This window comes from Hermetia illucens, chromosome 1 (genome assembly GCF_905115235.1).
Source record: "Hermetia illucens chromosome 1, iHerIll2.2.curated.20191125, whole genome shotgun sequence".
Lineage (NCBI taxonomy): Eukaryota > Metazoa > Arthropoda > Insecta > Diptera > Stratiomyidae > Hermetia > Hermetia illucens.
The window spans coordinates 59,073,062-59,089,208 of NC_051849.1; the positions used below are offsets into that span (position 1 = coordinate 59,073,062).

The 16,147-nt window shown below is 42.5% G+C and overlaps 1 protein-coding gene across 3 annotated transcripts in view; it reads left to right on the forward strand.

Moving 5' to 3' along the window:
• Window positions 1-16,147, forward strand: part of LOC119652275 (high affinity cAMP-specific and IBMX-insensitive 3',5'-cyclic phosphodiesterase 8) — a 485,640-nt gene that overhangs the window by 374,515 nt on the left and 94,978 nt on the right. The window contains exon 1 of one of the 3 annotated variants that reach the window (XM_038056318.1): window positions 13,113-13,161. The exons of the other annotated variants lie outside the window; for them this stretch is intronic. Within the exon in view, the coding sequence (XP_037912246.1) occupies window positions 13,128-13,161 (34 nt within the window). The 5' untranslated portion in view covers window positions 13,113-13,127. Of the gene's footprint in view, window positions 1-13,112; window positions 13,162-16,147 lie in introns of those variants that run through there. 3 annotated transcript variants of the gene reach the window in all.

The following is a 16,147-nucleotide window of genomic DNA, read 5'->3' on the forward strand; positions in this document are numbered from 1 at the left end:
TCATAATTCTCCACAACTGAGGCAATAGTCCAGCAACAATAACGAAGAAAAATGGAAAGCTAACAAATAATTTTATGGGGCACTGAGGATTAATCGATTATATAAAAGGAGCAGTAAACTGAATTTTAATAAATGTTAAAAAACGGTCAAAACTAGGAATTTGAGATAAAGCGAATCCAAAAATACAATAGAAAAGGTGAAAATGAGAACAACTAAATGTGCTTTCAAGATGACAAAAGATTAAACCAAAGGAGGGACCGGGATCCTCTAAGAATAGTGGTGTAAGCGCGATACGAATTGCCCACACTTCCAGCGACGACAATTGCTACTTTCGACTGTCATATGAAATTGAAAATTATTTCAAATGGAACGTTCCCTGAATTCTCTTTTTTCTACCTAAATTAAAATTTTGATGAAAATAATCGAACGGGCGAAGTCTGTATTTACGTTATCCAATCAACAAGAAATCGCACTTCGTTTTGCAACAATTAACAAAACCTTCATTCTAACAACCATGTCTTCAGCTAGTCTTCCAATCTTCGAAGTGCAAGGTGGACCCAGGACATTCACCCCTCGGTAGTGTCCAATGCGGGCTATGCTGGAAATTTAATATGTCTGTTGCGTCGCAAATGAATGGTATATGAGAACCGGGTTTTGAGATTGTATCACTAGATGCCGATATGGCCTTAATGACTCCGAAGAGTCCCTCCGGACAAAATTTGATTCTCCAGGCCTGCGAATTGTTCCGTAGAGAATCTCTACAAATGAAGGTTCATGGCTTTGTTTTAAAGAAACCCAACAGTGTAGTGGGCAAACAATCAATCCGCGACTGATGGTAATAGTGAAGGGCAACTTTGATGTGTAATGGAAAAGCTCTTTGATATCATCAAGTTGTTGACCTGGTAACATGTCTTGTATGCCAATGAGTTTGTCGAACATTATGAAAAGCTCTGTGTCAAACTACGTCCTTCTATCCGATATGATGCAGATAGGGGTGCCAAAGTAGCGGTCCCAGTGTCCTTGACAACTGTGACTGTTTGATCGCTGATGAGAGGCAATGCCACGAGCCGTCAATACAAAATGGCGAGGAGGATCAGTTGAGTTCTGATGAACGTGAGTACTTTTTCAAGCATAACCCCATAAGTTCTCGTCGGATTGGATCGGAAACCACAATCAAAGCTCCGGCGTGATTGATACAGTGGTACTGGTTTAGATTGAGTTCAGGCTCGGCATTCTTATTAGCCGATGCGAGGCCTACCTAACATTTCTACTGCAGGTACGAAGTACAGTGCTCGATCTGTTCAACGCAACTCCACGCTTGAGCCTACAAGGAACTCTTCCCGTAATATGGGCGCAAACACAACCAGCCCCCAAAAGGAAGCCAATCGTAAATAAATGGGCGGAGAACACATTCGCCAGGCATTTTTCTGGGATATGAAAGGGTACCATTAAACCTCAGGTAAGTCTTTGTAACAAGAACCACTTCAGATGAAGCCTCAGAGCATTCGTCTACTGCATGCACGACCAGAAAGTCAATGTGAATGCAACGTTTTCCGGTGCCACCATTTGTTTCTTCTCCGTCTCCTTCGGTCATTTGGTGTTGGCTCAGCAGACTAAGGCTATGAGGATCAGACTATTAGTGGCATTTTGGTGAGGTCGATAAGGACACGGAGGGCTTCCCTGGTTTTCTGAATATTCCCAGGGATGCTATGTTATTCCTACCTATATTCTAGTCTTAATGGACATCGCAAACACGCACCCAGACCGAAATCTTTCCATACGTCAGGAATCTATAAGCTCCAGCGGATGTTCGTCGCCAGCTTCAACTTAGATAGCGGTGAATGCCTCTAAGATGATCAGCATCGAGGTGCATAATGCCTCAAACAGTTTAGTCGGGTTGAAGGCCGTCGTTGTAGTTGGCATGCAATTGGAGTTGGAGAAATTACTGCCGTCATCTGGATATGGTATTAGCTACCAATTCGGCAGTAGCAGTTTGCTATCGTGCAGGCTTTTCAAAGAAAAGCCCCAAGTCTTATCTTCAAAACACCTCTGGAGCGGTGTCTAGTAGTTGGTCCATCCTTCTTTGGCGATAACCTCTTCCAAAGCTCAAAGATTTTTTTCGTTTACGAGTAGCTCATTAGTTTATAGTAGTTGCAGTGCAAAATTCTTGATTCTCTTAATCAGGCTGAATTGGAAACCATCCTTCGATATAACAGATCCGTGACTTGAAAGTTGCAATTTTCTAAAGGCCAACCTCTACCCCTTAATGTGCAGCCTAGTCTACCGAAAGGCATTTAGGAGTTAATGCAGGTGATTTGAATGTTTCTCACATCTGTCAAACACATCGTCCTCTTCTTCTTCTCTTCTCCTCTTTTCCTCTTCTCCTCTCCTCTCCTGCTCTCCACTCCTTCTGATCCATGCTTCGATATGAAAAAGTGGCTTACAGTCTGATACAATTCGGCCACAAGACGGGGCAGACCCTTCCTCAGATGAAGCAATGTCGTAGGTCAGGACGCTAGACAACTTTTAAAGATATCAAATTGGTGGATCTCGGCACAAAACCGGAACGTCTGGAATTCCTTACTAAAGTAAGCCTAGACCGGATACCGGTTTTTGCACCGTTGATGATGTCGATGATGGTTCAGGCATATTGCACACCATGTAAAAAAACTTACCCGCTGACTGAAAAAGAGCCGAACTATACTTTTCTCTAGACGGTTTCTGTGTCCATCTACCGTGCTCACATGCCACTTAGCTTATGTCTGTATGCTGCAGCCCTCTCCATTATAACTTCCAAAGGTGGCAGCTGTAACAACACTTCTAAGACAAAGGTAGGTGTACCTATAAGACAGAGGCATGCAAGCCTTTGGAGCCCTCTGCGAATTTACACTTTTGGCCCCACCATACTAAACTTTGTGTCCGGATAGCTGAGTGGTTAGAGCACAAAGCTGTCGTACGGAAAGTCAAACCGTTAATTTGCCTAATATGAGCTCCAACAGCAGTCGTGGAAAAACTTTCCTCTCCGTGGACATCACTTGCGCATAATGGCATGCATGATTTCCTTTTATCTCATGTGCTTGAGCTAACTACGGAAGCTTCAGCAATATCCATTAGGACCATGATAGCTGCCTTTGTGTTGATATCAGTTGTTTCACTGGTTTTCCCTGGTTGGTAAACACTTTAATACCCTTTTATGCCGTATGGACTTAGCCGGGCGTAAGACTGGCTCTATAATGGTCACTTGCTGTTGCTAATGTTACATGAGTGGAATCCCTTTTCACATTACTCAAAATTACCACCAAGTGCGCCAATTATCAGCCACCCCGGTTTTATCCATTTCATCTGGCTGGCTTTTTTATTTCAAAACCTTTAAAGTGGCTTTCTAGAAACGCTTCCTGAGTTAGAAGTTTCTGCAGCATCTCAATGGAACTGAGCGAGTCTTTAGTTTTTAAAAACAGTCTGTCGGTAAAACGAGTTTCCTCCGATCGTTCCCATTGCTATTAGCACCTTCTTAGAGATTTCTTATTTCCATTATTTTTGCGTGGTGGCTTCTTGTCTTGGTCAGAGTGTCGAGTTGACTGAACGATGCTGAAAACAAAACCCGGTCTTAGAATACATCTAATTTTTGGGCCACCTTATGAGATATATGGAGCAGCTCCTGGCGCTGCATAGAGCAGAGATCGGTGCGCATCCCCCTGCTGAATATTGAAGATGCTACTTAAAGTGTAGTCTGTCCATTTTTGAGGTGCTTGTAACGTCACTTTTGTTTTATCATCCGCCGGAGACAGTCAAGAATCTAAATCTTTTATGGCTGTTTAGTACGAATGTAAATCAATATCTTCCAGATATTTTTCAACCAGAATTATTGCTACCTCGACGATATAACAACATTAAGGACATTATTATTGAAAACACTCCTCCTTTCTGTCAGAGAGGTTCCACCATCTGTAGTTCAAAACGCTCCCTCATGATTATGGAAGTGAAGATGTTGCTCTGCATCAGCGGCATAATTCACTAGAATCATGTTCTCAACAAGGATAGTCGTTCTATCTAACTATAAGGGATGAGTTGAGAGAAAGCGTTGTCAATATACGGTCATACCATCCGCATTCAAAATTAGTCAATATCAACCAGAATATCCACATCCATTAAAAAAGGATCCAAAATGAGCGATTGCTTGGCACGCCAGATAAAAATTTGCAAATCTCTCGACCCTAAACTGAGGCGAGGGAAGTTACGAACTCAATCAAGAGAAGCCAAGAGTTAGCTAACATAACAAAGGCTAAACAAGTTGAAACCATGCGTATGAAAGGTTTTGCAGATTTTTCATATAAGAGTATTTTGGTGCCCACTGGTTCCATTTGTACAAAGCTCCTAGTGTATATGTAATATCTATGTAATAGGCTCCCAGTACCAACCTTTCTGACAACAGACAAAAAGAAAGAATCTCATTAATAAATTTCAATTGATCAAAGTGAACAACAATGAGAAGGAATCTGTTAGAGATTAGTTTGTTAGTTTCAGCTACCAACAGTAACCTGTGACAGTCACAGGCTACCCATCTAGCAAACGCCTTTTATACAAGAACAATAAGCCTAATTCAAACAACAATAGTCAACGGATGTCCCCTAGATTGAAAAGCTAGTACATATAAGGTTGTCACACATTTTCCTATAAATTTTCCTTTGCAACCGCGGAGTCTGGAAATAATCGCCACTCCTGCCATCGTACGGGTGTAAACCCTGCATAATCTTCAAGAGAAGATTTCTGACTTATTCGTGTATTAATTTTTTTGGACTTCCTTGTAGATTTGTTGTTCGTCCGTTGTACTCCAGGATAGCATTTAAAGAATCTTGAAATATACTAAGAACTACTAACTATTTTCCAATATTGTTATCTCCATGCGAATCACTAAACCCCCTCTTATTTAAGGCAATCATGGCATGTCTTTCCAGAAAGCAGACAGTTCTCCTGCTTCTTGAGCTTGTTTTGAAGCTTAATCGTCATTAAGTGCTTCAGAGTAAGATTAAACAATTCAGAATATACACCTAATTGGAAGCAGTTCGTTTTCAAATTAAAAAAAAGTGACAAAATGTATTTTCCAACCTCCAATAAAATTGAGTAGACTGGTAGATTCGTATCCAGTCGAATATACATATATCCCTACATATCCATTCAATGAATTAATCCCATTTCGGAACTGCTCAGAAAATCATGAAAATAAGTTGGCACCAATAGCAACCATCCGAAAATCTAAAACTTTCCGAGTTGTTGAATGCTCTGATGGCCCCGCGAAACGAATTTTCCAACTTTCCAATTTGTTTGCAATAGTCCTTACTGGGCACTGTGGGAGGTCCCGCATTATATTTGTCTGTTCTGTGTACAGTTAACGCTTCTACTTAGACGTAGCCGTACATATGTACACTACCTAAGTTGAATAACCACTGAAGACTGTCACCAATTTGGTTTAAATTCGAATTCAATTCACACGACGTCCTTAATCCTGTTGAGCAGAAGCTTTCAAAATGACATTTCAATTAAATTCAGACTTGTGGAGTATAAACGTGTAAAAAATCGAGAGATAATCAAAATAATTCTCAACCCCACATCATAATAATTAAAATTGACAATGCTTGCCAAAGGGTAATGAAAAAATTATAATTGAAAGTCCGTTACAGGGAATTTTATTGAACAGCATATAAGAGTAGTGAACGCTAATTAAAATTCATCAAAAGCGCCCCTGGTTCAAAGTTGGTATTTCGATAGTCACCGACACGTGATTGTCTGACAACCATCAATTAGTATAATTTCCCTTAATCAGCCAGCGGAGCTGTTGAATCTTTTGTCACGGTATTTTAATTAAAATTCATTTAGTAATTTTCCAACAAAAAGGAGAACTTTTCTAATAAGATAGATACAATGTAAAAATCAATCAAGCAATAACAGGGTGTTATTTACAAGAGCAGTGAAAAGTTTTCTTCGCAAATGTGTGTTTTGCAGCTGGAAGCTCCTTGATTGAACATTGCGCCAACGTCAAATACCACCACCGTTCTAATTACGCACACCCGGAAGAGAACACCCAAATGGAGGGAGAGGAGGGAAAGAGCGAAATCGCGGGCAAATTAATTTGTTTTTTTATGTTACCCAACCGAATCTTTGGCAAATCGGACATGAAATTAACTTTGCCCTTGTTTTATCGACACGATGAAATGGTCAGAAAGCTAAGATAGTCCTGGGAGGAGTCGAAGCGCATTTCAGCGGGCCGTATACAATGCGTATAGGGGTAGTAGACGCGCTATGCCCTACTAAGGGGTGAATGACAACCATATACAAAAAACTACTTTATCTTATACCTAGTCAACACTTTGGGGTGCAATTCACCCTAGGGCAAAGGCTGGTCACCAGACCTCATTTCTGGAATGAGAGCGTAAGAAAGACAATAACATTTTTATTGGCATAGTGTTATGATAGTGTCTATTCATTCGATCAGCAATGCGAATAGCTGTAAATCGCGCCGAAGACGTCTTCTTGGGCAACTTCAACGGCAAAGGGGCACGGGATCCCACCGTGCACCTTTCGGGTAGGGACGGGGAAGGTAAGTGTATTGATGTGTCGGTGTGTCGATGCCTAGATGATTTTCTTGTGAAACGCATACATCTTATCCTAGCAAGAAACGGATGCATCCAAAAGATTAATCTTGGATGCATCTATTTATTTGCTCCTCACTTCCTAGGAGAGCAAACATAGATCTTTTGTCTAGAATATTGGGTCTGTTTGCTTCAACCAAGCTTCCCATAGAGGAATATTGAAACATCATTCGGTTAGTGATTCCATTAAAATCCATTACCATTAATCCGAAATGAATCTTTAAGAAAACTCTACCTTTAGTTCCCGCTGAGATGTGCGAAGCCATAAACAGCAATGCAATGTCTGCTGTTATGACAGATACTGCCACATGCTCGCAGTAACTCGTAGCAATGTGCTCGGAACCACGTGGGCACACACCAATGTACCGCTTCACTTGCACGGCACTAACACCCTTACGCACGGAATTTTCACGCGCATCTCCCGTCGCGGGCGAACATGTGAAAACACAAGTGGTCGTAGGATAGTTTAAACCTAACCAGGATTAGCGTTAGGTGACAGGTGACTACTGAAGAAACTGGTTATATCTCAGCAAAATCAAAATATACGCGAAGCGATCCGTCTTGTCAATTAACAGCACGGCAGGCTTGGTGTGCGGTATATGACGATTAGTTAAAAATTGCTGGTCCCAACACAAACCGGATTTCCGTGATCAATCCATGCTTGTATGCAAGAATTGTCATGAATCACCTTACATACACCATTATGGCTGTGCATGTATTGCACCGGCGTCAAAACAGTGCTGCCCGCAATGAGATTGTTCAACGTTTCTAACGCTGAATCAGACATTCTGCACTGGCTGTTGTCCACGCGTTCTTTCATTGTCACCTTTATAAGCTCGGGTGGAAACCACGCTATCCTGATTGGCACAAATAAATTCCTCCTCACTAAAGAGCTCCCCAGGACACAGCGATTTATTCCACAAAGGGAGATCAACAAAACGTTGCCAGAGACAACCCACGTGTTTATCGCGCATAGCTTTCAACTTCGATTCACCGATCCACTCCTCAAAGGATTTAAAGGTCGATGTTCCAAATTAAGTGGAGTCAGCCCTCAAACTGTTTTACAAACAGCCGCACGGACTCATCTGCTCTTTGTTGTAAAAAATGAGTAGCCAGTCGATTTGGCGTTGTGCCAAAATGCAAACTGCACTCCTGCCACGAGGCAGAGTTTAAATGATGCATTAGGAATTTAGACATAGTAGCCCCTGTTCCCTGAATGGCTTTCTATTATGCTAATTCTTTGAATACACACCCCAGTGAAGGGATAGCGAATACATTTAGGATGCTTAGTAGAAATTGATAGTTCTTGGAAGTATCTGTTGGAAGTTCATGAATAAAATGCGCTGCTTGCGTTAACTTCAACTAAAATTTCTCTGCTTTATCTAAGTAAGCTGTAGCGGAGGGAGTAATAGCAGGTGACATTTTAGTTAGCGGTCTTGCGACATTAAAAGTCAACCAGATCCCGTCCACCATAAATAGTAATAATAATAATCGTTGGCACAAAAATCCATATTGGATCAGGGCCTTGAAGTGTGTTTAAGAACGTCATTCAAGATCGTAACGGTACACTACAAGATTATAGTACCCTATAAGAGGCAATATGATCAGCATTGCGCTCGCCCGAGATTATTACCCTGATTTAACTCTGAGTCGACTGGTATCCGACGTCAAATTACGATACAAATCCCACTACCACCAATGAAATTTGAGCCACGATCTTCCGTATGACAGCCTTGTGCTCTAACCACTCAGCTATCCGGACCACCACAAGTAGTTTTCGATAAATTGCAATGTGTCAGTACTCCTGGAGGTCAACGTGCATCAGCCAAAAGATTCAAAACTCCCTTCATTCTTTCATCTGGCTGCATGATGACTGGAGTTTTTTCTTTATGAAAAACTGCGAATGGAGAAGGATGAAGGCGGGTCTCTCACGCCTAAAAACGGGACAAAATGTACCAACTGGTCCTCCAGGTTGGGGGTTGGGTAGGGCTGACAACCCTACACGGAAAAGCGATGTTACGAAGCCACGAAAAGAGCCTCGGACAGGATGGACCTTACAACGACGAAGCCGGCAACGACAACGGATCAACGATTTGCGCATTTTTTCATGGAACGTGCGCTCTTTATACAGACCGAATGCTGCTAAGCAGCCAGCCGATACCCTGTCTCAATATAAGGCTGATGTAACAGCGTTACAAGAGATGCGATAGACAGGGACCGGTTTCCTGGAGAAGAACCGCTACACCATATATTATAGTGGCCATCCAGTAAACCATGTGCTCGAAGTAGGTTTCTTAGTCAGCCAAAAAATGAAACCTGCTGCTATCGGATTTGAAAATATAAGCGAAAAGCTATGCACTCTGCGTTTGCGAGGCAAGTTTAGAAATATAAATCTCATAAACGTTCACGCCCCTACAGAGGAAACTGCAGAGTCGCAGAAGGATACCTTCTACGAGGTACTTGAGCGGACCCTGGAACCCTGTTCCAAGTATGATATCAAAATCATACTTGGAGATTTCAACAATCAAGTAGGGACGGAGCCCGTATTCAGGCGATACGTCGGCTCCCATAGCTTACATAGGGATACCAATGATAACGGATTGCGCATTATCCAGTTAGCAGTATCACACGAAGTGATTGTTGGAAGTACCTGGTTTACGCGGAAAACGGTTCACAAACATACATGGGCCTCTCCAGACGGGACCACTTTCAACCAAACTGACCACGTGCTGATTGAACGCCGCTACCTCTCCGCCTTGATGAATGTCAGAACATATAGACTCGGACCACTATTTCGTTGGCATACTGCTTCGAGCTCGAATTACTACACCACCTACAATCCCCTCTGACAATCAGGTGAGAGTGAATACTGAAGCCATCCACAACACAGCCCTGCGCAACACCTATAAGTGCGAAATAGATGCCGCAAAACTGCATTCAACAGAGGTCCTGGAGATGGAGCATGAACAAATGATCTTCACAACCACCTGAAGAACGGTATCATAGATACGGCCACAAAGATACTTGGCCCCAGCCGCAAAAAAAGTCGGAATGGCTGATTTGACGATTAATGTAAGCTAGCAACGGAACGGAAGAATGCCGCATACCGAGTAATGTTGCATTCTCAAAGCACGCGGGCACGCGCAGAGACTTATCACAAACTCCGTCAAGTGGAGAAGCGACTTCACAGACGGAAAAAGGAAGCCTGGGAGAACCAACAAGTTTGTGAACTAGAAAATTACAGGGAGCAACCGCACCAGGCGCGGAAGTTTTACCAACAAGTCAGCAGGATGAAGCCTTATACATCACGATGCTCATCCTGCCGAGACAAAGATGGAAATCTGATTTCCGAGAGAATGGGTTAATGATTTGATGAACAACTGAACAACGAGAACATCGGCGAGTTGGAGGTCCCGCCAACTGAAGACGACGGACAAATACTGCCACCACCAAGTATAGGAGAAACAATCAGTGCAATTCATCGGCTTAAAAATCATAAGTTGCAGGAGCCGATTAAATTACAACCGAATTAGTGAAATATGGAGGCGACCAGTTACACCAAGTGGTTCATCAACTTGTGCTCAAAGTGTGGGACAGCAAATCAATGCCTGACGATTGGAAACGAAGTATTATTTGTCTCATACATAAAAAGGGAGATATCACACAGTGCACCAATTATAGAGGTATCATGTTGCTGAGTACCATCTATAAGATATTCTCCACTATCTTACTAGGCCGGATACGTTATACGCCCAGAACATCATTGGCCCATACCAAAGAGGCTTCATTCCAGGCAAATCAGCAACAGATCAGATTTTCTCTCTGCGGCAAGCGATGGAAAAACTGTTGGAATATGGACACCAGTTGCACCATCTATTTATCGACTTTAAAGCCACCTATGATAGCACAGCCAGGGTAAAACTGTACATGGCCATGAGAGACTTCGGTATCCCGACGAAATAGATAAGACTGACTAGGCTGACCCTGACCAATGTTCGAGGCCAGATAAAAGTAGCAGGATCACACCCAAGACCATTCGACATCAACGACGGTCTACAAGAAGGGGATGCCCTATCATGCGTCCTCTTTAACCTGGCCGTCGAGAGAGTGATCCGTGATGCTGAGGTAAATGGAAAACGTGCGATCCTCTTTAAATCCACCCAACTTCTGGCCTATGCTGACGATATCGACATCATGGGAAGAACTGCCCGAGACGTACAAACTGCCTTCATCCAGATCGAGGAGGTGGTGCGAGATCTTTGGCTGCACATCAATGAAGGTAAGACAAAATATAGGGTGACAACGTCAGCACCAAAAACCAACCAACCAACAACATCAAACCGCACTGGTCAAACGGGGAGAATAAAGATAGGAGACTACAACTTTGAGACCGTTGACAATTTCTCCAATCTGGGGTCGAAAATCACAACCGATAACAGCTACGATAATGAAATCCGCGCTCGGTTGTTAGAAGCCAACAGAGCCTATTTCAATTTATAGAAACTGTTCGGCTCGAAACGTCTCACCATAGGGTCAAAGCTCTTACTGTACAAGACAATGATCTCATGTATTCCTCGGAGACTTGGGTTCCTAGCAAGAAGTATTGAGAACTCTAGTCCGCATTGGAGAGAAGAATCCTCCGAAGAATTTTTGGCCCCTTACATGAGGGTGGACGATTCCGTTGCCTACATAACTACGAAATCTATAAGCGGTCATGGTAACCGTCAGGTTGTGGTTAAAATCCGGCTCAATAGGTAGCGGTGGGCGGGTCACTTAATCCGTATGGATGAGAATGATCCAGCCCGGAAAGTCTATAAAGGCAATATCTGTGGTAGAAAAAGAAGACGAGGCAGACCCTGCCTGAGATGGAGCGATGGCGTAGGTCAGGACGCCAGACAGCTTTTAGGGATATCGAATTGGTGGACCTCGGCGCAAAACCGGGATGTCTGGAGTTCCTTATTATGGCAGGGCTAGACCGGTTGTTGGCCATATGGGTCGTACTGGAACACCATTAACAAAGGTGTAAAAGGTCAAAGTTGTCAAGTGGAATTAAGAATATAAAGTGTCAGTATCATATTGAAGTAAATATTTAGGCATATTCAATGCAAATGAAACCATTATGTACCCAAATTTTCTTATATAGAAAATCCACAAAACTTTTCATATCTAAAGCACCGCGCTTGCTGTTTTCAACTTGGTTCAATTTAAAAATGAAAAACTGATTGCTTTTGTCCGCAACTCTCTGCAATTCGCTGAAATATTAAATACTTAACTGTGGGAATCTTCCCGTTTCTCTGGTTAATGGGGTATGGTTTCGAATATGAAACTAGCTTAAGTTCCTTGTATTTGGTGAGAGAATACCCATGAGCACATTTCAATCAACTCTTGAATATTTTAATTATCGCTGAAAAATTTCAACAAACAAAAGGAGTGTCCAAATATTCAATTATCCATTATCATCACAACACAACATTCTATGGAATTATGCAAATGGTCGTAAACCCCAAAACCCATCAATATTTCGTCCTCACCTCAATACTCCATTGGTCTAGTTCCGCGTTATCTTCGACATTAGCCTTAATTGCGTCGCAAAAGCTCTGGCTGTCTAATCACCATCACCACTGCTATAATGGCCCATCGAATGGGAATAAAGTTTTTCACAAAAGGGATGGTTTGCAGTAGATGACGTCAAAAGATAATAACCCCAGGTTCTATTTTTGCAGCTTTGAGCTTTACCTTTCCTATTATCAGAGCCCCGCTAAATTGGAGGCTCAATTCTGGTGTTAATTAAGTCGTTAAACATTTCCATGATGTGCCTTTGCTTAAACACAATTAGGCTGCCACCATAATCTCGCAGCCACTCTGCAGCATGTTCTAATCTAAACTCCTAAAGCGATTTGGCGCCAATAAATTTAATATCACCAACGGAGGGAGGGCGAATGAATCAACGCCCTGGCCGGGTCCACCGGGATGATAATTGAATGGCATCATGATTTTACATTCACGGCGATGTTGGCGAATTATCGCAGTAATTTGTAGTCGAGGAGCAAAATGATTCATTAAAGGGAATCCAATATAATCGATAACATCAGCAACTTCGGGGTAGCCCAACGTCTTCCAGATTCTGCTTGGAACGTTCCTTCGACCGGGCACTATGGGAAATTGTCTTCATGAGCACAATTATTAGGAGATTCGAATCAATGTGGGAGCAAAGCAGCACTTTCTACCCAAATGAACAATTGGGACAATTTCCACCAGTCGGCAAGCGCCATTGTAAGAACTGCAAATTGTTCAAAATAAGTTGAATTTCCTGTTAAATAATGATCGCGACAATGTTCTTCACAAAAAATTAATAACATTCTAACAAGAGTGTCAAATATTGGCTGGAATGCGTTGCGTTCGGGCGCTTAAATGTAGTCAACATTTGAACAACTTTGTAGACAGTCGTGATTTTATCAACGGAAAAATTGTGATCTTGAGATGGTGAAAAAAAGTGATTTGTGGACCTTTCGGGGTAAATTTTAGTTTGAGTCATCATCCCTTAGCCGCTTCCATCATAGCATTGAAATAAAACAATGCATCCACGCAGCGGAAGTGAAATTTAACGAAATTAAACTAATTTTACTGAAGTCTCTTGGCCAGATTTTGTTCAACTTAACTCCATGAACTGGAGCTGATCAGCGTCTCAGTAAAATGTTTATCTTCTTTTCATATATAACAAAATCACCAACGATATTGTCGCCTTAACCGGCGTATTTATGGGATTAGAGCGGATTTACATCAATAAATAAACATTATGTAAATAAGGCTACGCTCGAACTAACAAACATAATTACGCTGGTTATATAATGGTGAATAATGACGAGTTGCCCTAGAAATTGGACTTAGCTTGTGATATAAATGTATGCGTGTGCGTTATAACAAATCCTTCAGGATTCAGAACTTTTACGCTTATTACAAAAGTTGTTAAATGAAGAATAATTACATAACAATTCGTTTTGTTAATCAATCAGGATTCAGAACAAACCCGAAGATGCTTTTGCATGTGTGAAGGTGGTTGTAGCCAGAATGCTATTTATTACCCAATCATTTATACCGGATCCAAGGAAATTATTCCACATACGCAATTCCTGCTTTTCCTCAAGTTCATCTCGATAGTTCGATCAAAGTGTACTTCCTCTTTGTTTATTTATCTTTATTCAACTTAAGCTCCGATTGTTGCCAGGATGCCGCTGCGCATAAACGAATCAGTTTTGATCCGTGCAATGGTGCAGGCAGTTATAACACTAATAGAAATTTTGATTGTTAATCTTCAGCCATGTTCATAAACAACCTTCCTTCCCACTGCCAACGATCTGAAATACACAATATCATGGTTAACTTTTTTATGGATCTCAAAAAAGGCTGTCCTACCAGGTTGCATCAATATGTCGTATTCACACTCACTAAAACCACCTCCGTTTATATCCCTGAAGGACCATCTTAAAGTATTCCTTTGCGCGAAGTGCTGCGGTCCAGCACGTTCAGGAAAAGGTGCAACGAACTTGCCAGGCGCAGAACACGCTCCCAGATCTTTTTTTTAATTATGACTATTGTATCGTTTATTGTATTTCAGTTCGCCTCTAATTCGGCGTTCCCTCTACGAGGTCATAGAGTCCGATATTTACGTAGAGAACGTCGCTCAATCTCCCTCTTTCATCCACGAATCTCGGACCGTCGAACATGATATGTTCTGAATCCTCGAATGTTACGGCGAATTCGAAACAGTCGGGCGACTCGTCAAATACAAAGTAATGCAAATACTTTCTGTAACCAATGTGTCCCCTAAAGAACTGTGTCAGTTGGTAATTAAATTCTCCGTGTCAATTCACTCCATCATTTTATCAATAGTGTTCAGGTATGGGGTCAGCAAGCCCTTTCGAAACCATCCCATCGATGCTGCCATCGCCGGTACAGCTCCATCCCAATGGGTGAAGACACGCGATTTGGAAAACGGCCAGAATGACCATCCGGATTGGTAATTGCCAATCATGAAGGCAAAACTATTCTGGAAAACCAAAGAAAAATAGCAATAGCGAGCTTGCTTACTTCTTTGCTAGTTAGGCTCGCAATAGGAAAATAAAGATCTATAACGGATCACATTCTCATCTGATACCTCTTCTAAAGAAGAGCAGATGACCCTAATCCTCATCCCTGTCCCACCCTGCAAAATAGAGCTTCCTATCTTCTCCTGTGGTACATACGTTAAGAATTTATCATTCATCATCATTATGTTCGTCTTGGAGCTTATCGTCTCGGTGGAGGTGGTCTCTGAATTTCCGAACTTTGCGACTATAATCAAAATCTTTCCCTTCTTCCATCACCTTTGCTGATTCCATTGCCAAATTCCCACAACAATCCTGCGACCTTCTTTGTTCTTACTTCTCTTCCGTGTTTGCTACGAATCTCTCGCCATTCTTCTCTTCATGCCCTTCCTTGGTATCAGCACCTATGTCGGATCTGGTCCCGATAGGCAACCTAACCTCGTCCTTGTTAAGTAAACAGCATATTTCTCTCCCTCTGTGCATTATCTTCAACAAAAGTTTAGAAGAATGCAACCTTTCTCAGCTTTGAAAGGGGCTATTATCGTCCCTATCCTCCAAGGCGGAAGTCCTTCACTTCCGCCCTCTCCTGTCTTTCGTCTTGCTCCAAAGTCCTCAGGAGATACACCTACAACTGACTGCGCAGCTCCATGGTTTCCTGAAATACCAACCTACTGCTTCAAACCTCTTGGTATTTACCAACTTCGTTAGTAAATGCCTTAATTCACTATAGGTGGTACACGCTATTTATACTGATTTCAGCAAAGACTTTCATAACGTTTCAGAGTTTCCTGTGATAGACATTCATACCGTTCCTTCTCTCCCACCTCTATTGTTTCCCAAGGTTCCTTAATTGGCCCCCTATTATTTCTGTTTTTTGAAAATGGCCTCCCCTCCATTCTCGCCGATCCATGTTTGCTTAAGCTTAAATTATTTGCCTCTGTTTCGTCTCCGCTAGACTGTGCTCTCTTGCAGTCCAACCTTGATGGTGCTCAGAGGTGGCGGTGGGGAAGACGGGGCGGCAACTCTGTCGGCCAAACCAAAACCAAGTGGCCGAGGAGAACCTCCATAGTGGTGTCAACGGGAGGCGCTGGTTTGCCGGCCGTGATGCAGTAGGCGAATGCTCCAAAGGCCTAATCAGGGCGATCAGACCCGAGTCTGCACGGGGACTCATCTGAAGTGGCAATTTGGTCACGAAACCTTACCAGTGGTATACTGGTACCATGAGAACCGGGATAGCCACTGGACTCTCATACTTCGAGTGAACTCCCGTTGTATGTGAGTACAGCTCGGTTGTTTGCGGTTGGCCCCCTAGTGGGAGTTTAGAGGGGAGGATAGACCTTCGGGCCTCGGCGTGGTGTTGCGTTTCAACACGGGTGCCGTGCTCCTTAGTTCGGTAGAGATTTAGGTATGTCTTGC